The sequence below is a fragment of the Stenella coeruleoalba genome (assembly GCF_951394435.1).
Source record: "Stenella coeruleoalba genome assembly, chromosome: 3".
In the NCBI taxonomy this organism is placed as follows: domain Eukaryota; kingdom Metazoa; phylum Chordata; class Mammalia; order Artiodactyla; family Delphinidae; genus Stenella; species Stenella coeruleoalba.
Genome location: NC_137148.1, coordinates 90,782,371 through 90,807,125, shown reverse-complemented (window position 1 = coordinate 90,807,125; position 24,755 = coordinate 90,782,371). Strand labels below are relative to the sequence as shown.

Sequence of the window (24,755 nt, the reverse complement as noted above, 5' to 3'; positions counted from 1 at the left end):
GCGGGGAAGCCGAGAGAGCTGTAGAGCTAGTATTGCAGAAAGAGTGAGTTTCCTGTCTACCTCGCACGCCTGATTTCGGTCGCACTCCTTGCTTCACCTCAAGTAGCCTTGAGTAGAAGCACGGAGGTGAGGCCGCCTAGAGGCGGAGCGACAGGGTGGTCTTCCCGGAGCTGCTCCGGGCAGTGGGAGAGGGAAGCCGCCGTGGAGGTCCAGGATGGCGGAACCGGCGTCCGGACGTGTGTGGACCTCACAGGTAAGAGAAAACTGAGGGTAAGGGTCGCGCTGGTTGGATCCCAGGGCTTGCCCCTCTCCTCCTCAACCCAGTTCATCAGCGTTAGGACGCTGATTAGGCCCAAGTTACTTCATCTGTTAAATGGGGAAAGGGCGGTAATAACCTCGCTTCGGGGGGCCTGGGTGAAGATTCATTGAGATACCGTTCTGTGATGGGCACAGTGCTTCCTGGTTCTTAGTAGGTGCACAGACAACAGAAGGTCCATTCCCTCACACCAGGCTTTGACGGAGCTGTGTTGTTAAGAGGCAGTGTTTTCCGAGTGCTTACTATCTTCCAAGTTCGGTACTAAATATATTAACTCTTGTAATTCCTCAATAACTTAATGTTGCTGTTATCCCTAATTTACAGTTAAGAAAGATTACCTGAGATTTTTTAGGTTCAGCAGCCAAGACAAAATATGGCAAATTCAACATGATGTCAGATTTTTAGAGTCTCTTGCAGCCTTTGATCAGCTTCCAGTGTTTTACAGAATAGACCTTCAGTCTCTGGAGGCAGAGGTCCTGGGTTGGAATTCTGGCTCCATCACTTATGGGCTGTGTGATCTTGGACAAGTGACTTAACCTCCGTGTTGATACTTTCCCTTTCTGTAAAATAGAGACAATAATAGGATGGGCTGTTAAGGTTATTTATGAGGATTAAATGAAATAATACAATTTGAAGTGGCCAGAAAGACTGATCACATAGTAAATGATCAATAAATGTTAGCTATTATTATGTTTTTAAATAAAGGATTAGAGCATTAGGAGCTTGAACATTAACTTGGACTCAAACTTAAAGCTGTGACATTATTAGAAATTAATATTGTCTTAAGTGTTGTAAAAGTCTCATTGGTGTTGTAAAGCTTGTCCTAAAATAAGCCAAAGTGAGCACTGAATCGGAGTATCATCAGTCACATTGCAGATGAAGACTTACCCTGTTGCATTCCTGCCACAGCCAGTCTCAAAAATGAGAAACTACCGTATTTGACTAATTGGAAAAGCTAAATTACTAATTCAAAATTGATTGGCAATTAAGCCTATGCTGGAATTTTTATGTTAGGTAGAAAATATTTAATTTACAAGGCCTTGGTTTGCACATCTTGGGGAAGATCTATGGCATGTTAAATTGAAGCTATTCACATACATGAAACATATCAATCAGGTAATGGAAGGTGAAACGATTCTGATATGAGTTTCTTTAATACGTGAATTCTGACTTAATCATACTACATAAGTACAAACGGATTTTTATGGCATTCACTTTTTATTAGAGGTTAAAATGTTTATTATATTCCATAGTTAATTAAAACCTATGGCCATTTCACTGACATTTGACAAAAATTAAAATTGTATCCGTCAAAGACTGTGGTGCTGATAGATGGCCTCAAGAAAGTTTTTTTTTTTTTTTTTTTGGTGGTACGCGGGCCTCTCACTGTTGTGGCCTCTCCCGTTGCGGAGCACAGGCTCTGGACACGCAGGCTCAGCGGCCACGGCTCACGGGCCTAGCCACTTCACGGTATGTGGGATCTCTCCAGACCGGGGCGCGAACCCGTGTCCGCTGCATCGGCAGGCAGACTCTCAACCACTGCGCCACCAGGGAAGCCCAAGAAAATTTTTTAACCTGTGAAGGCTGCCCACTCAATGGTGGCAGCAACTGCCTACACTAGTAGTCACTTCAAAAACATAAACATAGAAAACGTGACCAAAAAGGTTAGAGTAAGAAAGAAAAAAGGTGGACATTACTTAGCACCTGGCTATAGAATTGTCAAGAGTATATAACCCATTTATGGAGCTGTTAGATTCTGATACAGTTAAGTGGTACCTGTTTTCTCTGACATGGAAGTGTTGGAGAGTTTCGTGCTATAAGGTCAGCAAGGAGAATAAAAGAAAGAGGGAGTTCAGAATGGTATTTAAAACATTTCCTGACATTCTCCACAGATAGAGATTGCAATAGGGCATATTGCATGCTTTCTTTTCAATTAATGTGAGTGCCCTATTATATTAAGAGAGCACCAAGACCTTGATAATCCCAATATTGTTCCCCTATCCCCACCCCACCTTGGTTTTTGAGAGATTCTCTGTCTTGCCTGTCTAAACACAGATGATCAGTTTAGAAAGTAACTGTTATTCCCTTTGGACTTAACCCTTGCATGGATTTTTTTCATCAAGATTAACTGCCTGGTTAAATACTTCATTGGGCTAAAAGAGATTTCCAAGTTTATACTTACTTTATTTTCTTCCTTTCCTACCTCCTACTCCACCACCACTAGAGAGGCTCATTAATAGGAGTTTTTAACATTGGCGGGAGAGCTAACATAGTCTTAAGAGGGGTCCAGGAAAGAAGAGTAGAAATTAGGCAATGAGCTTGGCCAAAATATAAAAGGGCCCATAAGACATATTAGGGAGTTTGGATTTTATACTAACCAGTAGGAGTTAATGATAACTAAGGTAAACACCTTAAAGTTTCAGATTCTCATCTTTATAGGTAGTTTTTATTGCTTACTTTTTGTATGCTAGATTTACCTAAAGGTAATGTTGTCTATGCTAACAGTAGCTTTCCACTTCATCTTTGATTTCTATCAAAGAGTTTTGAAAATACTCTTATCTGCTAGCCACAGGAACCTGGCATGTGACCTTTGGATTTAAAGAATGTTGTTTAATCATAATGATCCTTAGTGATGGATAAATAAAATTTCTTTTTCAAGTCCTCTCTAAGAACTTGTGTTTGTTTATAACATACCCTTAAATAAGATCATTGTACTGGCTATCAAGTTGGCAGTCTCTTGAGTGGAAATGGGATCTATTCCTGACTGGCAGACTTTCTAAATGAGCTAATCTACTTCTTATGGGTAGGATCTATAATTATTAGATATTTCACATCACTTTCATAGATCCAAAATTCTATATTACTGAATTTTCTATATATACTTTCCCATGTTTCTGAAGGGATATACCACCCCAAAACATGCCACTTCAGAATAAAGGTTACTTTGAGCTGAAGGCAATTAGGAAGCAGCAGACACGGAAAGAACCATTTATCCTTCCACTATCTGCCTAAAAATGGGACATAAATATCCTTTGGTGAAGGTCTTCCCTCTCCTCTCTCCTATACCAGGAGAATAACAGCTATCACTGGAGATAGAAAGTTGAACTGAGATGGTCTACACAAACAAACTTCACTAAAATAACCTTTACCTTTTTTTTTTTTTTTTGCCTTTACCTTTTATTAGTCTCTTCCCATATATTTATCTTGCCATAATTTACCACCCCTAGAAGCTCATACCCCTTTTCCCTTGTCTTGTCATTTCTCCAGAGTTTATCACCCTTTAAGATGGTGTATAAGCTCAGGGTATATAAGCTTCTCTGAGTCTCCAGTTATTTTCTATGAAAGCCTCTTTGCATAAAAAAATTAAATATTGACATCAAGTAAACTTTGCCTTTTTTTCTGTTAATCTATCTTTTGTCAATTTAATTGCAGGTCTCAGGGACAGAGCATAAGAAAATACAGGAAAAGTTTTTTATTTTCCTCCCTGAACTTCTGTATCATTTTATTTTAGTTTTTCCATATCATATCTTTTTTCTTTATTTTTTTCAGCATAATTTGTTTGCAGTATTTACTCTTTTTTTTAACATCTTTATTGGAGTATAATTGCTTTACAATTGTGTGTTAGTTTCTGCTTTATAACAAAGTGAATCAGCTATACATACACATATATCCCCATATCTCTTCCCTCTTGCGTCTCCCTCCCTCCCGCCCTCCCTATCCCACCCCTCTAGGTGGTCACAAAGCACTGAGCTCATCTTCCTGTGCTATGCGGCTGCTTCGCACTAGCTATCTATTTTACGTTTGGTAGTGTATATATGTCCATGCCATCTCTCACTTTGTCCCAGCTTACCCTTCCCCCTCACCATGTCCTCAAGTCCATTCTCTAGTAGGTCTGCGTCTTTATTCCTGTCTTGGCCCTAGGTTCTTCATGACCATATATTTTTTTTTTTACATTCCATATATATGTGTTAGCATACGGTATTTGTTTTTCTCTTTCTGACTTACTTCACTCTGTATGACAGACTCTAAGTCCATCCACCTCACTACAAATAACTCAGTTTCGTTTCTTTTTATGGCGGAGTGATATTCCATTGTATATGTGTGCCACATCTTCTTTATCCATTCATCTGTCGATGGACACTTAGTTTGTTTCCATGTCCTGGCTATTGTAAATAGAGCTGCAATGAACATCTTGTACATGACTCTTTTTGAATTATGGTTTTCTCAGGGTATATGCCCAGTAGTGGGATCGCTGGGTCATATGGTAGTTCTATTTGTAGTTTTTTAAGGAACTTCCATACTGTTCTCCATAGTGGCTGTATCAATTTACATTCCCACCAACAGTGCAAGAGGGTTCCCTTTTCTCCACACCCTCTCCAGCATTCATTGTTTCTAGATTTTTTGATGATGGCCATTCTGACCGGTGTGAGATGATATCTCATTGTAATTTTGATTTGCATTTCTCTAATGATTAATGATGTTGTGCATTCTTTCATGTGTTTGCTGGAAATCTGTATATCTTCTTTGGAAGGTCTTCTGCCCATTTTTGGATTGGGTTTGTTTTTTTGATATTGAGCTGCATGAGCTGCTTGTAAATTTTGGAGATGAATCCTTTGTCCGTTGCTTCATTTGCAAATATTTTCTCCCATTCTGAGGGTTGTCTTTTTGTCTTGTTTATGGTTTCTTTGGTGTGAAAAAGCTTTTAAGTTTCATTAGGTCCCATTTGTTTATTTTTGTTTTCATTTCCATTGCTCTAGGAGGTGGGTCTAAAAGGATCTTGCTGTCATTTACGTCATAGAGTGTTCTGCCTATGTTTTCCTCTAAGAGTTTCATAGTGTCTGGCCTTACCTTTAGGTCTTTAATCCATTTTCAGTTTACTTTTGTGTACGGTGTTAGGGAGTGATCTAATTTCATGCTTTTACATATACCAGTCAAGTTTTCCCAGCACCACTTATTGAAGAGGCTGTCTTTTCTCCACTGTATATTCTTGCCTCCTTTATGAAAGATAAGGTGACCATATGTGCGTGAGTTTATCTCTGGGCTTTCTATCCTGTTCCATTGATCTATATTTCTGTTTTTGCGCCAGTACCATACTGTCTTGATTACTGTAGCTTTGTATTATAGTCTGTAGTCAGGGAGCCTGCTCCCTTCAGCTCCGTTTTTCTTTCTCAAGATTGCTTTGGCTATTTGGGGTTTTTTGTGTTTCCATAGAAATTGTGAAATTTTTTGTTCTAGTTCTGTGAAAAATGCCAGTGGTAGTTTGATAGGGATTGCATTGAATCTGTAGATTGCTTTGGGTAGTAGAGTCATTTTCACAATGTTGATTCTTCCAGTCCAAGAACATGGTATATCTCTGCATCTATTTGTATCATCTTTAATTTCTTTCATCAGTGTCTTATAATTTTCTGCATACAGGTCTTTTGTCTCCATAGGTGGGTTTATTCCTAGATATTATATTCTTTTTGTTGCAATGGTAAATGGGAGTGTTTTCTTGATTTTACTTTCAGATTTTTCATCATTAGTGTATAGGAATGCCAGAGATTTCTGTGCATTAATTTTGTATACTGCTACTTTACCAAATTCATTGATTAGCTCTAGTATTTTTCTGGTAGCATCTTTAGGATTCTGTATGTATAGTATCATGTCATCTGCAAACAGTGACAGCTTTACTTCTTTTCCGATATGGATTCCTTTTATTTCCTTCTCTTCTGTGATTGCTGTGGCTCAAACTTCCAAAACTACGTTGAATAAGAGTGGTGAGAGTAGGCAACCTTGTCTTATTATTGATCTTAGTGTAAATGCTTTCAGTTTTTCACCATTGAGGACGATGTTAGCTGTGAGTTTGTCATATATGCACTTTATTATGTTGAGGAAAGTTTCCTCTATGCCTACTTTCTGCAGGGTTTTTATCATAAATGGGTGTTGAATTTTGTCGAAAGCTTTCTCTGCATCTATTGAGATGATCATATGGTTTTTCTCCTTCAATTTGTTAATATGGTGTATCACGTTGATTGATTTGCGTATATTGAAGAATCCTTGCATTCCTGGAATAAACCCCACTTGATCATGGTGTATGATCCTTTTAATGTGCTGTTGGATTCTGTTTGCTAGTATTTTGTTGAGGATATTTGCATCTATATTCATCAGTGATATTGGCCTGTAGTTTTCTTTCTTTGTGACATCCTTGTCTGGTTTTGGTATCAAGGTGATGGTGGCCTCGTAGAATGAGTTTGGGAGTGTTCCTCCCTTTGCTATATTTTGGAAGAGTTTGAGAAGGATAGGTGTTAGCTCTTCTCTGAATGTTTGATAGAATTCGCCTGTGAAGCCATCTGGTCCTGGGCTTTTGTTTGTTGGAAGATTTTTAATCACAGTTTCAATTTCAGTGCTTGTGATTGGTCTGTTCATATTTTCTATTTCTTCCTGATTCAGTCTTGGCAGGTTGTGCATTTCTAAGAATTTGTCTATTTCTTCCAGGTTGTCCATTTTATTGGCATAGAGTTGCTTGTAGTAATCTCTCATGATCTTTTGTATTTCTGCAGCGTCAGTTGTTACTTCTCCTTTTTCATTTCTAATTCTATTGATTTGAATCTTCTCCCTTTTTTTCTTGATGAGTCTGGCTAGTTGTTTATCAATTTTGTATATCTTCTCAAAGAACCAGCTTTTAGTTTTATTGATCTTTGCTATCGTTTCCTTCATTTCTTTTTCATTTATTTCTGATCTGATCTTTATGATTTCTTTCCTTCTGCTAACTATGGGGGGTTTTTGTTCTTCTTTCTCTAATTGCTTTTGGTGCAAGGTTAGGTTGTTTATTCGAGATGTTTCTTATTTCTTAAGGTAGGATTGTATTGCTATAAACTTCCCTCTTAGAACTGCTTTTGCTGCATTCCATAGGTTTTGGGTCATCGTGTTTTCATTGTTATTTGTTTCTAGGTGTTTTTTGATTTCCACCTTGATTTCTTCAGTGATCTCTTGGTTATTAAGTAGTGTATTGTTTAGCCTCCATGTGTTTGTATTTTTTACAGATTTTTTTCCTGTAATTGATATCTAGTCTCATAGTGTTGTGGTCAGAAAAGATTGATACGATTTCAATCTTCTTAAATTTACCAAGGATTGATTTGTGACCCAGGATATGATCTATCGTGGAGAATGTTCCATGAGCCCTTGAAAAGAAAGTGTATTCTGTTGTTTTTGGATGGAATGTCCTATAAATATCAATTAAGTCCATCTTGTTTAATGTGTCATTTAAAGCTTGTGTTTCCTTATTTATTTTCATTTTGGATGATCTGTCCATTGGTGAGAGTGGGGTGTTAAAGTCCCCTACTATGATTGTGTTACTGTCGATTTCCCATTTTATGGCTGTTAATATTTGCCTTATGTATTGAGATGCTCCTATGTTGGGTGCATAAATATTTACAATTGTTATATCTTCTTCTTGGATTAACCCCTTAATCATTATGTAGTATCCTTCTTTGTCTCTTCTAATAGTCTTTATTTCAAAGTCTATTTTGTCTGATATGAGAATTGCTACTCCAGCTTTCTTTTGGTTTCCATTTGCATGAAATATCTTTTTCCATCCCCTTACTTTCAGTCTGTATGTGTCTCTAGGTCTGAAGTGGGTCTCTTGTAGACAGCATATATATGGGTCTTGTTTTTGTATCCATTCAGCCAGTCTATGTCTTTTGGTGCGAGCATTTAATCCATTTACATTTAAGGTAATTATCGATATGTATGTTCATATTCCCATTTTCTTAATTGTTTTGGGTTTGTTATTGTAGGTCTTTTCCTTCTCTTGTGTTTCCTGCCTAGAGAAATTCCTTTAGCATTTGTTGTAAAGCTGGTTTGGTGGTGGTGAATTCTCTTAGCTTTTGTTTATCTGTAAAGGTTTTAATTTCTCTGTCCAATCTGAATGAGATCCTTGCTGGGTAGAGTAATCTTGGTTGTAGGTTTTTGCCTTTCATCACTTTAAATATGTCCTGCCACTCCCTTCTGGCTTGCAGAGTTTCTGCTGAAAGATCAGCTGTGAACCTTATGGGGATTCCCTTGTGTGTTATTTGTTGTTTTTCCCTTGCTGCTTTTCATATTTTTTCCTTGTATTTAGTTTTTGATAGTTTGATCATTATGTGTCTTGGCGTGTTTCTCTTTGGATTTATCCTGTATGGGACTCTGTGTGCTTCCTGGACTTGATTAACTATTTCCTTCCGCATATTAGGGAAGTTTTCAACTATAATCTCTTCCAATATTTTCTCAGTCCCTTTCTTTTTCTCTTCTTCTTCTGGGACCCCTATAATTCGAATGTTGTTGCGTTTAGTGTTGTCCCAGAGGTCTCTGAGACTGTCCTCAGTTCTTTTCATTCTTTTTTTTAATTCTTCTCTGCAGTAGTTATTTTCACTATTTTATATTCCAGATCACTTATCCGTTCTTCTGCCTAGTTATTCTGCTATTGATCCCTTCTAGAGAATTTTTAATTTCATTTATTGTGTTGTTCATCATTGTTTGTTTGCTCTTTAGTTCTTCTAGGTCCTGTTAAACGTTTCTTGTAATTTCTCCATTCTATTTGCAAGATTTTGGATCATGTTTACTATCATTATTCCGAATTCTTTTTCAGGTAGACTGCCTATTTCCTCTTCAGTTGTTACGTCTGGTGGGTTTTTACCTTGCTCCTTCATCTGCTGTGTTTCTCTGTATTCTCATTTTGCTTAACTTACTGTTTTTGGGGTCTCCTTTTCGCAGGCTGCATGTTCATAGTTCCCATTGTTTTTGTTGTCTGCCCCCAGTGGCTAAGGTTGATTCAGTGGGTTGTGTAGGCTTCCTGGTGGAGGAGACTAGTGCCTGTGTTCTGGAGGATAAGGCTGGATCTTGTCTTTTTGGTGGGCAGGTTCATGTCTGGTGGTGTGTTTTGCTGTGTCTGTGACCTTATTATGATTTTAGGCAGCCTCTCTGCTAATGGGTGGGGCTGTGTTCCTGTCTTGCTAGTTGTTTGGCATAGGGTGTCCATCAATGTAGCTTGCTGGTCATTGAGTGGAGTTGGGTGTTGGTGTTGAGATGGAGATCTCTGGGAGATTTTTGCCATTTGATATTATGTGGAGCTGGGAGGTCTCTGGTGGGCCTTTGTTCTGAATTTGGCTCTCCCACCTCAGAGGCACAGCCCTGATGCCTGGCTGGAGCACCAAGAGCCTGTTATCCACACGGCTCAGAATAAAAGGGCAAAAAAAAGAAAGAATGAAAGAAAGAAAGAAAGAAAAAGAGATAAAATAAAATTATTAAAATAAAAAATAATTATTAAAATTTTTTTAAGTAATAAAAAAAAGAATGAAGAGAGCAACCAAACCAAAAAAAAAAAAAATCCACCAATGATAACAAGTGCTAAAAACTATACTAAAAAAAGGGGAAAAAAAAAAGGACAGACAGCACCCAATGATAAATGGTAAAAGCAAAGGTGTACAGACAAAATCACACCCAGAAACACACACATATACACTCACAAAAGGAGAAAAAGGGAAAAAAATATATATATATCATTCCTCCCAAAGTCCACCTCCTCAATTTGGGATGATTCGTTGTCTATTCAGGTATTCCACAGATGCAGGGTACATCAAGTTGACTGTGGAGATTTAGTCCATTGCTCCTGAGTCTCCTGGGAGAGATATCCCTTTCTCTTCTTTGTTTGCACAGCTCCTGGGGTTCAGCTTTGGATTTGGCCCCGCCTCTGCGTGTAGGTCACCTGAGGGCGTCTGTTCTTCGCTCAGACAGGACGGGGTTAAAGGAGCAGCTGCTCTGGGGGCTGTGGCTCACTCAGGCCGGGGAGAGGGAGGGGTACGGATGCGGGGCGATCCTGTTGCGGCAGAGGCCGGTGTCACGTTGCACCAGCCAGAGGCGTGCCGTGTGTTCTCCCAGGGAAGTTCTCCCTGGATCACGGAACCCTGGCCGTGGCGGGCTGCACAGGCTCCCGGGAGGGGTGGTGTGGATAGTGACCTGTGCTTGCACACAGGCTTCTTGGTGGCTGCAGCAGCAGCCTTAGCATCTCATGCCCGCCTCTGGGGTCGGCGCTGATAGCTGCGGCTCGCCCCTGTCTCCGGAGCTCCTTTAAGCAGCGCTCTGAATCCCCTCTCCTCGCGCACCAGGAAACAAAGAGGCAAGAAAAAGTCTCTTGCCTCTTAGGCAGATCCAGAGTTTTTCCAGGACTCCCTGCCTGCTAGCTGTGGCGCACTAGCCCCCTTCAGGCTGTGTTCACGCTGCCAAGCCCAGTCCTCTCCCTGGGATCCGGACCGAAGCTCGAGCCTCAGCTCCCAGCCCCGCCTGCCCCGGCGGGTGAGCAGACAAGCCTCTCGGGCTGGTGAGTGCCGGTCGGCACCGATCCTCTATGTGGGAATCTCTCCGCTTTGCCCCCCACACCCCTGTTGCTGTGCTCTCCTCCGCGGCTCCGAAGCTTTCCGCCTCTGCCACCCGCAGTCTCCGCCTGCGAAGGGGCTTCCTAGTGTGTGGAAACCTTTCTTCCACAGCTCCCTCCCACTGGTGCAGGTCCCGTCCCTATCCTTTTGTTTCTGTTTATTCTTTTTTCTTTTGCCCTACCCAGGTACGTGGGGAGTTTCTTGCCTTTAGGGAAGTCTGAGGTCTTCTGCCAGCGTTCAGTAGGTGTTCTGTAGGAGTTGTTCCACGGGTAGATGTATTTCTGGTGTATCTGTGGGGAGGAAGGTGATCTCCGCGTCTTACTCTTCCGCCATCTTGAATCCCCTTATATCATTTTAGTGTTTATCATGTTTCATGGCTTTTATGTTCTACTTTGTGCTGGTTAAATATTGACTATAGCACTGACTTTGTCACTTTAGATTTTAGATTAGTGGCTGTCACTCCCGACTGGTTAAAAGAATGATCAGTGAGGCTTTTTATAGGACCTAGATCTGGGGCCTATTCTAGAGCAGACCCACTGAATCGGACTATCTGGCTGTGGACCATGAAATCTAATATCCAAAAACGGTGTCACAGAAAACCAGAGGCAGACACACATGAAAGTGGTAAAGGCAAATCTTATTCAATAACTATTGCAATAGTGGAAAAGAAACCTTGGTATAGAACTAGGCTTCATTCTGAATACAACAAGGGCACGTAGGGGTGTATAGCCAAGAAGCAGGGTGGGTGTCAGTGAATGAAAATTACTAGGAGGAAACATTAGAGGAAGGGGGATTCGCCTTAAACCAACTTGACAGGATTCTTGCTGAAGGCAGGCCAGGGGGATAAGATTGAGGGTGGGATAAGGAAATTTGAGGGTAGGGGATTTTCACTAAACTGACTCAGCAGGATTCTTGCTAAAACTAGACTAAGGGGTCCAAGGACAAGCCCAAGAGCTAGGCCTCGTCACAAAGAGGACTCAGAGGAGACTTCCCTGGTGATCCAGTGGTTAAGAATCTGCCTTCCAATGCAAGGGACGCGGGTTTGATCTCTGGTCGGGGAACTAAGATCCCACATGCCATGAGGCAACTAAGCCCATGTGCTCTAGAGCCCGTGCCTCACAACTAGAGAGACTGCGTGCCGCAACTACTGAGCCTGTGTGCTCTGGAGCCTGCGCACCCCAAGTAGAGAGAAGCCCGCATGCCGCAATGAAGAGCCCGCACCACTACTGAAGATTCTGCATGCCACAACTAAGACCTGATGCAGCCAAAAAAAAGAGGACTCAGAGGAGCCCAACCAAGGAGAGATTCTTTGTCAACATTAACAGCTATTACAAATTATAACAACATGATTCTGATGTATGCATTTGTAGTGAGAATTGCATCCTTATTCCCACAGAGGTTTGAGCCTTGATATTTCATTTAGATCTTTTCTTGATCTCCTTTTTAGTAGTAACTTCATGATCCTGTAAATGGACAGCTTTCTTCCAAAGCCTTTTCTTCTTTAGCCTTTTACTGGAGAGTACCATGGCACCAAAAGGAGAGAAGTTAAGACCAAATAAATCATGTTTTGAAGCAAACACACTTCAACAAATATTAAGGTCCTACTGTGTTCCAGGTAGTGTTCTAGTTGGTGGGGATATAGTAGTGAAAAAGGCAGACATGGGACAGCCACTCTATTAGTTGGGGACATGGTAGTCAAAGAGTAGAATATAGTACATCAATAAATAAACAAGTTAATTTCACATAGTGATGCACTATGAAGAAAATAAAAGAAGGGTATAATAGTGATTTGGGGAAGGTTGTATTAAGGACAGGAGGTTTAATCTGAAATTATTATTACAGGTTGTTATTAGTCATGCTCAGATTTGGGATCTACTAATCCAGGTAGAGAAATAATAGTAAATGCAAAGGCCCGAAGTCAGTGACAAGCTTGATGTATTTAAGGGACAGAAAGAAAACCAGTAGGAGAAGAGCATTGTAGGCAATGGTATGTGATGAATCTCCTAATACCTATTAAGGGTGATTCCAAGGTTTTTGACATTGAGCAACTGGCTCAATTATCATTTTAATAGTAAAATTATTAAGATGAGGAAGACAGAGGCAAATTGAAGGAAGACTGGGGCAGCAAGAGATGCCCATTAGGCGTGAAGCCCTAAATATAGGCTTCTGGATGTGGGATTTTGGATCTGTGTGTGTGTCTGTCTGTCTGTCTCTGTCTTTCCCTCTCCTTTTTTTCCTCCCTTCCTCTTCTTTCCACCTGGGCCTTTCCACATATCAGCTTCAGGATAACCAGATTTCTTGTATGCTTACATGTTGATCAAAGGCTCCCAGAGCGATTATTCTAAGAGTGACGTACAGAGGCTGCATGGAATTTTCTAACCTAGCTGCAGAGGTCATGCAGCGTCACAGACTGCACCTCTTTTTTTTTTTTTTTTCATTGTAAATGCTTTGTTGCTTTTTATTCATTTTTTTCACTTTATTTTTATTGGAGTATAGTTGCTTTATAATGTTGTGTTAGTTTCTGCTGTACAGCAAAGTGAATCAGCTATACATATACATATATCCCCTCTTCCTTGGATTTCCTTCCCATTTAGGTCACCACAGAGCACTGAGTAGAGTTCCCTGTGCTATACAGTCGGTGTTCATTAGTTATTTATTTTATACATAGTAGTGTATATATGTCAATCCCTCTTGATGGGAAGTGTGTCACAGGATTTGCAGCAATGTTTTAAAATGATCACGTTATAGAATCCCTCATTGTATTAAGTTTATTATCTTTAAAGATTAGTAATCATTTCCCTTTTAAAGTATTGTTGAACAATAACATACCTTTGGAATTATTAATGATATAGTACTTTCCTCTCTGTATAGTTAAAATTATTGCCTTAAAATTATAAACCACTTACTTATGCTGTACTGGTGGTTCTAAGGTCTTCATATCACCTCCTATGTTACACAGATAGCTCACTGAATCCTATGACACTTCATCAAATGAAATAAAACATTGAAGACAATAGAGTTCTTCAAACTTTAGAAATTCTTCAGAGGTCTCTAGCCCTATCCTTAAAGGATGTAAGAGGAGGTTTCCAATTGTGGTTGTCATTTATTTGCTAGAATGAGTCCTATATCTGTTGGCTGGTAAAATGAAAATTTTCAATGGCTGAATCTCTAAGGAATTTTTAAAGAGTTTATGCCTTGTGTGTTATTTTTGTATTTTTGAAAAAGCAGTATTTTTTTTTTCTTTTAAGTTATCTGGAATTTTATAATTTATTCCTTTGGGTTAGATTCTATTAGAAAGGGAAATAGGATTGTATTTTATTTTTTATATGAGTGATTTTAATAACTCAACATATGTGATTCTTATCCCTATGTGTTTCACACCTTGGAAGCTTTTAGAAAAAAAATCTATGGCCAGGTCTTACCCTCAGGGATCCTGATTAGTTGATTTGGGATGGGGTCCAGGTATAGGTATCTTTTACAACTCCCCAGGTGATTCTTTTATGAAGCCATATTTGAGACCCAACTGCATCTAACTCTGGTATTTGCTGATGATAATCTTAGTCTCTGTAACAGGGAAAACAAATGGAAGACCTGCCTGATGCAGCTGTTTTGGCGACTAGACTTAAAAACACTCTCATCCAATACCACAGCCTTGAAGATGACAAGTGGCGAGTTGCTAAGAAAATGGTAAATTAATTAAATTACTTATGTTTGAGGGTGTATCTTCTGTCTAATGAGCTGGTGGATGACTTTCAAAATGGTACGGAAAAATATGGACCATACTTTAGATGAATGTGCAGGATAGATAAATGTGCTAATACAGTTGATGGTTTACTGTCTTACAAAGGAAGAAACATAATAATCCTGCACTACTTTCATTAGTTCTTCAGATATTGGACACAAGAATAGACTCATGGCAACAAGATTGTAAAGAGCAGCCTCTCAAGTCAGTAAATAAAATGTGTCATTGTCAGTTTAAGGAAGTATAGTAATTGATAATTTGAAATTGTTTCAGATATTTTAACAAGCCTGTGAGAATGGCCAGTTAGTATTTTTTTACCAATATGACATACCTGAGTGTTGACAGAGCCAATCCTTGAACCCAGGACTCTTCCAGTTAAGTCCTCTGGCTATTCTGCTATTCAGAATTTCTTGGGAAATGATCTAGAAAAAAATGTAGGGACTAATTCAAGGTAGCACTGTCATAATAGATTTGAATTGTTTAATTTTAAAAAGATGTGAGCAAGTTCAGAATGAAGTATTTAACATTTCTATTATCTCAGTCTAAATGTGTCAGTAATGGTAAACAGATGAGATTGGAATGCGGCAAATAATAATGGCCAATGAGATAGTGCCATCACCAAATCTTAACAGTGTTTGGGTGTCATTAAGCTATTGAAAAACCTTTTGTAGGGGTTTGTAATTTAAATAAGATGTGTACTACTTTCAGATACAGAAGAAATTCAGATATGGATTATTTTATGGTATAAATTACTTTTGTGTATTTCTTTGAATATTTACTTATGTTTTATTTTCATGCAAAAGCTAATGTTGTAGAATTTATGAAATTGTCAGTTTTATATCCAGGTTTCCACCTATGTAATTATCAGTATACACTGTTTTTATTTTTCTAGAAAGATGTAACAATTTGGAGGAAACCTTCAGAAGAATTTAATGGATATCTGTAAGTAAATTCCTGTAGTGTTACGTAGCTCTTAGGACATTGCTAAACTTCAGATATATACACACCTACACACATGATCACTGAATGATCATTGCCAGCAAAATTTGGCTTTTGCTTTAAGATGTTAAACTTTCTGAGAAGCAAATCCTGTTATGAATTCAAAGCCTTTAAAATGTCCATATCCCTGGTGGACAGAGTTGGTGGTGAGAGGATCATAAATAATATGATATCATTAATGATATCAGATAGCTGATAAAATCTTAATTTCTTACTATGGTGTATAAGACCCTTCTGATATTCTTTCTGCATTTATTCAGTGCTGTAGCATATTTTATTTTTTTTTATTTTATTTTTTTGCACGGGCCTCTCACCGTCATGGCCTCTCCCGCTGCGGAGCACAGGCTCCAGATGCGCAGGCCCAGCAGCCGCGGCCTACGGGCCCAGCCCCTCTGCGGCATGTGGGATTCTCCCGGACCGGGGCACGAACCCGTGTCCCCTGCATCGGCAGGTGGACTCTCAACCACTGCGCCACTAGGGAAGCACCTGTAGCATATTTTATTCTAAGAAATTTATCTTGAAGAAATCATGGGAAAATTAATAGTTATTTAAACTTCTCTTCCATCACAGTATTACTTAAAATATTAAAAATTACAAACAACCTGAATAATCAATTGTTGGGGAATGATTAAATTATAAAATGTGCTATTTTACAGTCTTTAAAAACATAATAAAATGCTCAAGATACAATGAAAAGTGAATAAAGCAGAATACTAAACTGTATGTAGCACAATCATGGGTTGACTTTAAATATATATTTTTTATATATTAAAATGTTTTATTTAACACAAAATATATACCTCTAGATGTCAGTTTTATGTGTGATTTTTACTTCTGTTTTTTGATTTTTGCATATAGTTGAACACGAATTATGCCTTTAACCAGTAAAAAAAATATTGTTTTTTAAAGCCAGAGGAGATAGTTGCCACGTGAAATTGGAGTGGAATAGTCACATCCTTGGGACTCAGCACTTTTTAAAATGAAACTGTTGACTGAACTTACTATATACAGTGTATTTTGAAGTGTATTACCAAAGATAGCGTTTCCAGGAAGATAAGTTGTACAGTATTTATGAGGACAGGGAAACTGGAGTTGGATTAAACATTGTAAGCAAGTGTAGAAGTTAATCCTTTAGATCAGTAATCCCTGCTGGGGCGAAAAAGTGTAAAAAGTGCCAAGGGAGCACTATGCTTGGTGATATGGAAAAACTTCATAGGGGAGCTAATATTGGAGCGGAGTCTTAAAGAACGAATAGATATTTCTTAGGGAATGAAGGATAAATTCATATTCCAGGCAGAGAGCATTTCATTTACTACGTTCACACAGATGGGAAACACTTTAAGGAGTTTATTTAGGGAAGTTGAAATTGTGTTTGTATAGCTGGAGCATTAAGTATGGGGGTGGGGAGAGGATGTCTGAAGGATTTTTTTTTTTTTTTTTTTGCGGTACGCGGGCCTCTCACTGTTGTGGCCTCTCCCATTGCGGAGCACAGACTCTGGACGCGCAGGCTCAGCGGCCATGGCTCACGGGCCCAGCCGCTCCGCGGCATGTGGGATCTTCCCGACCGGGGCACGAACCCGTGTCCCCTGCATCGGCAGGAGGACTCTCAACCACTGCGCCACCAGGGAAGCCCTCTGAAGGATTTTTGAATTCTAAACTAAGGCACTCAGTTTTGCGTTACCTACTGCTCAACCCTACCCATACATCCCAGGTCCTCAGAGGATTTTGCATTTATTCTAATAACAATTGTGAAAGAGAAATGAGCATGGAAAGTTTAGAGAAGAGCTTGTATCCTGGGGGTCCATGGCTAGCTTCTTGAAGTGTCCCTAAGATTGTATACAAAGTCTTGTGACAATGTGTATGTTCCTGGGAAGAGATCTGTGGCTTTTTTCAGATTCTTAAAGAGTTATATGATCAGAAGAGCTAGAAACTGATGCAGTGTTGAGTTGGACACAGAGTTCCCAAACTAAGGACATAGCATGGGAGTTGAAAAGGACAAATGAACTTGAAAGAGATTTATAATAGTGATGGTGGTGGTGATGATGATGATGGCGATGATAACTAACATTTATTGAAAACCAGATATTGTTCTAAGCAGTTTACGTTTGGAAAATCATCTTGATGAAACATGGTGACTTATTAGTTCTGACTATTGGAATGGGGTTAAGAGAAAAAGAAGAGTCGAAATTGAATCCCAGATTTCTAATTTGTGCCTGAAGTAATTTGTATTACCCACCTCCTACCCCCACCCTCACCCCAAGTTAGAGAACACAGGCAGAAGAGCAGACTTAGGATGGAACATAATATAAGCTTGAGCTTGAGAGATTTACAAAATGATAAAAAGGCTTCAGTTGCTTAAAAAGAGAAAAAAGATCCCTGAAAACAATGATGGAGTTAAAGTCAATCTACCTCTCTTTTCTTTCCTCCCCAGAGATAACTACTCTCTTGAAGTTGTGTGTATTATTCCTGTTTCACACTTTGTGTGTGTGGGTGTGTGTGTTTTAGTAATACGCTTTAATTTTTTCTGTTCAATACTGTGTTTTCAAGAGTTACCCGTGTTGTTACATGTTGATCTAGTCTTTCACTTCTGTATTCATATACCACAATGTGTTTATCTGTGTTTGCAAGTTTGCCTACTGATGAATTTTCAGGTTGTTGTGAATTCTTCTCTACAGTAAGCTTTTTGGTACATGTCTCCTTCTACACACATGTAACATTTTCTTGGGGTGTGCCTGTGTCTTAGGGACATACATCATCCCACTTTACTGCATGTTGCCAAATTGCTCTCTAAAGTGGTGGTAGCACTTTGAGAGTTCTCATTCCCTTCCATTCAACACTTGTTATTAAGTTTTTAATCTCTGTCAGTTTTTCAGGGGTATGAGATGGTGTATTGCTAGTAATTACTTGATTATGAGTGAAATTGAGCATCTTCTCTAAGTTTATTGACATTTCAGGTCAATCTTGTCCTTTGCCCATCTTTTGTTTGGATTGTCCTCTTCTCATTGTTTCATAGGAATTAATCATATATGCTCTATAGTAAGTATATATCTGTATATATGTGTTGCACTTATCTTCTTCCACTCTGTGGCTTGTTTTTAAAGAAATTACTTATTTTGTCATTTGTGGTATGTAAGTTTTAAATTTTAACCATCTTGTGTAATTTGTGTTTTTGTGTGTTTTATGTATTCAAGTAATCCCCCTGTATCCTGAGGTCACAAAGATGGTCACTTGTATATTTTTCTCAAAATTTAAAAGTTTTACCTTTTACATAGTGGTATTTAGTCTGTCTGGAGGTATTTTGAATGATGTGAAGTAAGAATTCAGTTTTTATTCTCTCTGTTAGGATAACTGTTGAATCCAAACACCATTTTTGAACTAGTATATCTTTTTCCTACTGGTATGTAATGCCACCTTTGAAATATGTCAAGTTCTGATATTATTCATGAGTCAATCCTGGGCATTCTATTCTAGAGTGACCTATATTTCTATTCCTAATAAAAAGGTTTCAAAAGTTAGGGTAAGAATATGCATATACTAATAACATGTTAGAACATAGTTGAGAAAAGAAGAGCATACGAAATAAATGGAAGCATTACAGTGTTCTACGGACTGCTCTTGGCTACACCATAACATGAAGGTATTTTGCTATGTTTATGATAATGCATAAGATAGCCTTCAAATCTCTTATTAGATTTGAGGACGTTTTAGAGTACATTCTGATGAAATAATTGACAGAACCTAATTTATCGGAAAAGTCGGGGTTTACTCTTTTTAAAAAATCTTCATTAAATTTTATTTTTTTTGATGTGAGCTCTGAACTGTGAGAGCATGCTGAAATTTTTCATTCTAATAGCATTTGACTTTCATATGTTTTCTCCAGCTTCAAAGCCCAAGGTGTTATAGATGATGTCGTCAATAGTGTAATAGACCATATACGCCCAGGTCCCTGTCGCTTGGATTGGGACAGCTTAATGACCTCATTGGATATTTTGGAGTACTTTGAAGAGGTATTTGTATAGAAATGTTGCTTCAGATTGTGTGTGTGTGTGTGTGTGTGTGTGTATGTGTGCGCATGTGCACGTGTGTATACTTGCATTCATTATATTCATTGCTTTGAGAATAAGTAGTCATGGCAAAGATCTCACAAGGGAATCCTTGCTGCCTTTCAAAAAGCTTGAGTTTCCTCATATTAACTAATGAGTGTTAGTCAGAACTGAGTTTGTTTTCTGCAATAGCTTTACGCTTGCTGCTTAAGAAAATCATCAGTGTCTTTAATTGTAAAACTTTAGCTGAGGTTCTGAAATCTAAAATTCTGAAAATACCACCATCATATTCAGGTTTCTAGGTAATAGTATGTAGGTTTTCCATTAACATTTAGCCAAAATCAAAGATAAAAATGCCACCTTAGGCGTTAGAGAATTATGTAACCTAAGTGGCTTTCTTTCTTTGTCTGTTTCTATTAACTCATTCCTTGCCATGTTTGGATTTCTTTATTGACACATTTGGTGTTTTAGTCAAAGTACTTGTGGATTTTATCTTATACACGTACAGTCTATACTACCTGCTTCCACTTTTATCATATAGGATAAGAGGTGACTCTACTGAAACAAAGATTTGGATACTGGGTAACTTACCTCTGTGTTTTGATTGTATATCCTCTTCAAGTCCATACAGTCTCCGTGAGATATAGAATAGAGATCTAAACCTGTCAGAATCACTGTAAGAAATGTTATTAATATTTATTATAACACATTTTAAGTGAGTGTTAATGTTTTACTACAGATTAACTTATGATATATGAGTCTATGTATGTATTTCCTATAGTACTAACAGCTGTTACCTGTTCTCTTTCAGAATTGCTGTGTGATGCGTTATACTACTGCTGGTCAGCTTTGGAATATAATTTCCCCAAGAGAGTTTGTTGACTTCTCCTATACTGTGGACTATAAAGAAGGGCTTTTATCCTGTGGTAATTGTCTCAAAACCTTTTACTTTCTCTCGGTTTGTTTTAAATTTTGAGTTTTCTAGGCTGGATGTTTCTTTCTACACAAGATACATTTTCAACTTTCATACTTATCTTTAAAAAAATTATTTTATTTAATTAATTTATTTTTGGCTGCATTGGGTCTTTGTTGCTGCGCATGCACGGGCTTTCTCTAGTTGTGGCGAGCGGGGGCTGCTCTTTGTTGCAGTGCGTGGGCTTCTCATTGCGGTGGCTTCTCTTATTACGGAGCTCGGGCTCTAGGCACCTGGGCTTCAGTAGTTGTGGCATGTGGGCTCAGTAGTTGTGGCTTGTGGGCTCTAAGAGCGCAGGCTCTGTAGTTGTGGCACATGGGCTCAGTTGCTCCGCGGCATGTGGGATCCTCCCGGACCAGGGATCGAACCTGTGTCCCCTGAATTGGCAGGCAGATTCTTAACGACTGCGCCACCAGGGAAGTCCCCATAGTTATTTTATAATCAATAAGCTCTGTTTGCAAATGCTAAACCCTAGGGATTAAAATAACAATATCGAGAAGGTTTTTGCAATCTTTCTGATGAGTTTTTGTTCCCCGTTACACAGTATCCTTCAGGTCACAGCTAACAAATATGGAACGCATGACTGCCTCTAAGAAAGGGATCTAGTCGTTGGGTTTCCTTCTAAGTCACTCTCAAGAAACAGCTTCTTAGTCATATACTTAGAAAAAATAGGCTTGGTATGTGTTAGAGTACTTTTCCTTCCTTGATCTGTGTAATATTTTTCTTTTCAAAATTAAAGATACTATTAGAAGGCTCCTGCTTTCTAAAATATATCTATAGGTAAATTAATATTTTTGTATGTACGATATATTTGAGTTGGCAGTTGTAGGTACACATCTACCTGTTTAATCTGAACCAGCCAGAACCAAAGTTTGATATGGTAGTGCCTGTGGGGAGCAGTGGTGGTACATAGGTTTGATTATTAGTACCTTGAGGCCTGGCTGCTACAGAGAAGATTTGTAGTTTCCAAGGAGTTACCAGGATGACATGATGCCATTTATTCTGAAGGGATTAGAACTTTCCCCATTACATATCTACCAGCCTCTGTCAGAATTCCACTTAGTAATTATCTTTTTCATTCTTCCACGGTCACTCTTGGGGCTTAATTTTCATCTACATGGATAAGAAGAAAAATATGTAAATAAGAAATCTGATAATATTTTTTAGTGAGAGTTTTAGATTAATGTCAGTCATTGCTATTAATAGTGTCATTTTAAATTGCCTTGTAGGGATAAGTCTTGACTGGAGTGAAAAGAGATCAGAATTTGTTCGTGGATATAACCATCCCTGTGGTTGGTTTTGTGTTCCTCTTAAAGACAGTCCAAACCGGAGTCTTTTGACAGGCTATATTCAGACGGATCTGCGTGGAATGATTCCCCAGTCTGCAGTAGATACAGCCATGGCAAGCACTTTAATCAACTTCTATGGTGATTTACAAAAAGCCCTACAAAAGGCATAATATGTTTAAACTTATAGCATTATATTCCCTGAATCAACTCTCTCTCTTAGCTGCATGGCCTGTAAAAATCATCCTTTCCTGTCTTCTGCATAGCCTGTAGAAAATTTTGAGATGTTTTTGGTTTATTTTATTCCTAAAGTAAATAGCTGTCTAGTGTGGGCATTTCAGTTTTCCTAAACAGTTATTTGCACATTGTTTGGTATGGTGATATGTCTAGGAATGGAGAGTATGACAGAAATCCACCAAGAAGTAGATATAGTTCTTTGACACAAACTCTTAAGAAATTGAATAGTGCCTCAGTATGAATATTTTGGCTTCTTAGAAATTAGAGAAAGCCAAGCTTCATGTTGGTAGGTTAAAATCACCTATTTTAGAGCTTTATGAACATTCTGTAAAAGTTTTAATTTTGGGAGGAGTTAAATATTAATGCTTTACTTCTCATATGCTCTATGAGTTTAACAATATCTTGGACTAAAGAAAAAAAGCTCTTCTCTATACCTTATAAAGATGAACTTCATTGTCAGTTGACTTGTACTACTTTACCTATTGAAAATATCAGAAATAAGAAAAGAATAGGTATCATAGTAAAATGCAATTCAGTTTTGATACCTGGATAGTATTATTTTATAGATATCTTTAAAAATGTATTCATATCTTTATGGGCTTTTATTTTGGGAGTCTTAAAAGCATTTATGAATGAATAAGGCAGTGTGAAAAACTGCCAGATATGTGCTGGGACACCACATTGATTGGACAGTATTCTGGGTTATGTGAAATGGCTGGTGGTATCCAATACTGACCAATAGAGAATCATCTCTCTAGAAAGTCAAATTCAGTGAATGTTTTATACATGTTTGAGTTTTAAATGTGTCACTCAACTCATAAAGTATAACTACGTCCTAAGCATTCACAATTGTGATGTAACTTCAGTCTGGAACTAGAACAAATGCATTCATAGATTTATCTAAATGCCTGGATGAGTCATTTTATAACTAGAATGGACTATAATATGTCTCTCGATTCTGTGGCTGCATTAAATGAACATTCCTAAATGATTTTAACATTCCACATGGTCTTTGACTTTTGAACTATCCACCTAGTTTACATCTAAGATGAGAACTTGGGGGAACTCAGTGTCCTTGCAAATTTTTGTCTATATTTATATTTGTGTACATGCACACATCTTGAAGTCTGTTCCAGTGTTCAATGTGAGTTATTTATGTGTTATTATTACTGTTCCCACTGTTTCATTTTCTCTTCTTTTTTTTTTTTTTCTTTTGGTTAATATGGGGTAAAGAGAGCTCTGGAAATAGTATTTACTAGATAGGCCACCGAAAGCACAAAACTGTATAGTGGTTCAATTGCATGAAGGTGTGATCTGTGTTTTACTTTCCTGTGTTTTCCTGAGTGTAAAGAAAGCATAAGTCATAGTTCTTCAGACCCATTTTGCTAAAGTGGAAAAAGTAGAGCTGACTTATTTTTACTGGTTTGGTATATGGAGATGATGTTCAAAAAAAGCAAAAGGTGGCAGCACCATAATATCCATAGTGAATAATCTCACAAATTTTAGATTGAAAATAGTTTGTTTCAAGGTCTGATAGAAGCAATGCACAAACGATCCTATGCTCTTAACTTGAAATTTATTAATCACCAATATGTTTTTCCAAATTGACTATAATTTTTGAGCTGCTGGATTTCTCTTTTTTTTTTTCTTGCAATAGGGAAAGAGAAATGAGCAGTGTAGCTTTCAGTTTCGCATGGAAATTGTTAAATGTTAATTTTGACTCAATCTATTGTCTTTTATTTGGTTTTATTAGTGTAGAGCAGGAGGTTTCTTACATTCCAGTATTCAGTCTAGCATGACAAAATACCAGCAGATGTCCAATTATAGGGTGCCCAGATTGGGTGAGTTTGCAACAAGATGTACCTTATTATAAGGGCTATTATCGCCTGAGCTGGGTGCCACTAATAAACTGTCCACTTTCAGCTACTCTGTGTTCCCTTTGTTTTTTTGTAACTTATACCTCCAACTAGTGATGACATAATCCACTGTTGAATGAGGACCCATTGCAGGTAACAAGACCCTCATGGAAAAATTTTCATTGCAATGTTGAGCCGTATGATGGATTGAAGAATTATATTTGAATTACCTGAAATGTATATGCAGCTTCTAGATGGCACTTTAAATCTGCTGGGCTCTAGATGTGTACTTAAAAAAAAAGAAAAAAAACAGCTTTATTGAGGTATGATTTCCAATGCTATACAATTTACCAGTTATAAGTATACAATCCGTTGATTTTTGAATACATTTATAGTTGTGCAGGCTTCACAACAGCCCAATTTTAGAATAGTTCTATCACCCAAAAGATCCCTTTTGCGTGTTTGCTGAATCATACATAACCAAAGTTTAGCACAGTTGCTAGTATACAGAAGATGATGGAAAAGATTAGAGCACGTTTTGTTTGGTTTTGTTTTCAAGAGTAGAGGTGTATTTGATTCTAAGCTCAGGAATCTTGTGATAATGTACTATATATGTTATGTCAAATATCATAATGATATGAAATTTAACAATGTGGATTGGGATTAATATTAACATGTAGTAGAGTCTGCTGTTTCTATAGCAGTGCTGTAGAATAGAAAAATAATGTGAGCCATATATGCAATTTAAAATTTTCTAGCAGCCGCATTAAAAAAATTAAAAGAAACAGCTGAAGTTAATTTTAATAGTACAGTACATTTCACTCAATTTATCCAAAATATTATCATTTCAACATGTAATCACTGTAAAAATCTTTAAGAGAGCTTACATTCTTCTTTTATACTAATTTTTTGATT

The 24,755-nt window shown here is 38.1% G+C and overlaps 1 protein-coding gene across 2 annotated transcripts; it reads left to right on the top strand.

The window, feature by feature from the left end:
* Positions 1-10: 10 nt before the first annotated feature.
* Positions 11-24,755, top strand: STARD4 (StAR related lipid transfer domain containing 4). Of its 2 annotated transcripts, none has more exons than XM_079916312.1 (6): positions 11-253; positions 14,278-14,391; positions 15,339-15,388; positions 19,326-19,452; positions 20,300-20,414; positions 21,691-24,755. In XM_079916312.1, the coding sequence occupies exons 1-6, from the start codon at positions 215-217 to the stop codon at positions 21,918-21,920; spliced, it is 675 nt and encodes a 224-aa protein (XP_079772438.1). In that variant the 5' UTR covers positions 11-214; the 3' UTR covers positions 21,921-24,755. The 2 variants fall into 2 exon arrangements, with proteins under 2 accessions (XP_079772438.1, XP_079772439.1); XM_079916313.1 differs by lacking the exon at positions 11-253 and adding an exon at positions 1,748-1,786.

Bases quoted from the DNA above. Each gene is read 5' to 3' on its own strand.
- STARD4 (XM_079916312.1), top strand. From the start codon at position 215: ATGGCGGAACCGGCGTCCGGACGTGTGTGGACCTCACAG. The intron at 14,392-15,338 runs GTAAATTAATTA...TTATTTTTCTAG, and splicing joins GGCGAGTTGCTAAGAAAATG to AAAGATGTAACAATTTGGAG. The intron at 20,415-21,690 runs GTAATTGTCTCA...ATTGCCTTGTAG, and splicing joins AGAAGGGCTTTTATCCTGTG to GGATAAGTCTTGACTGGAGT.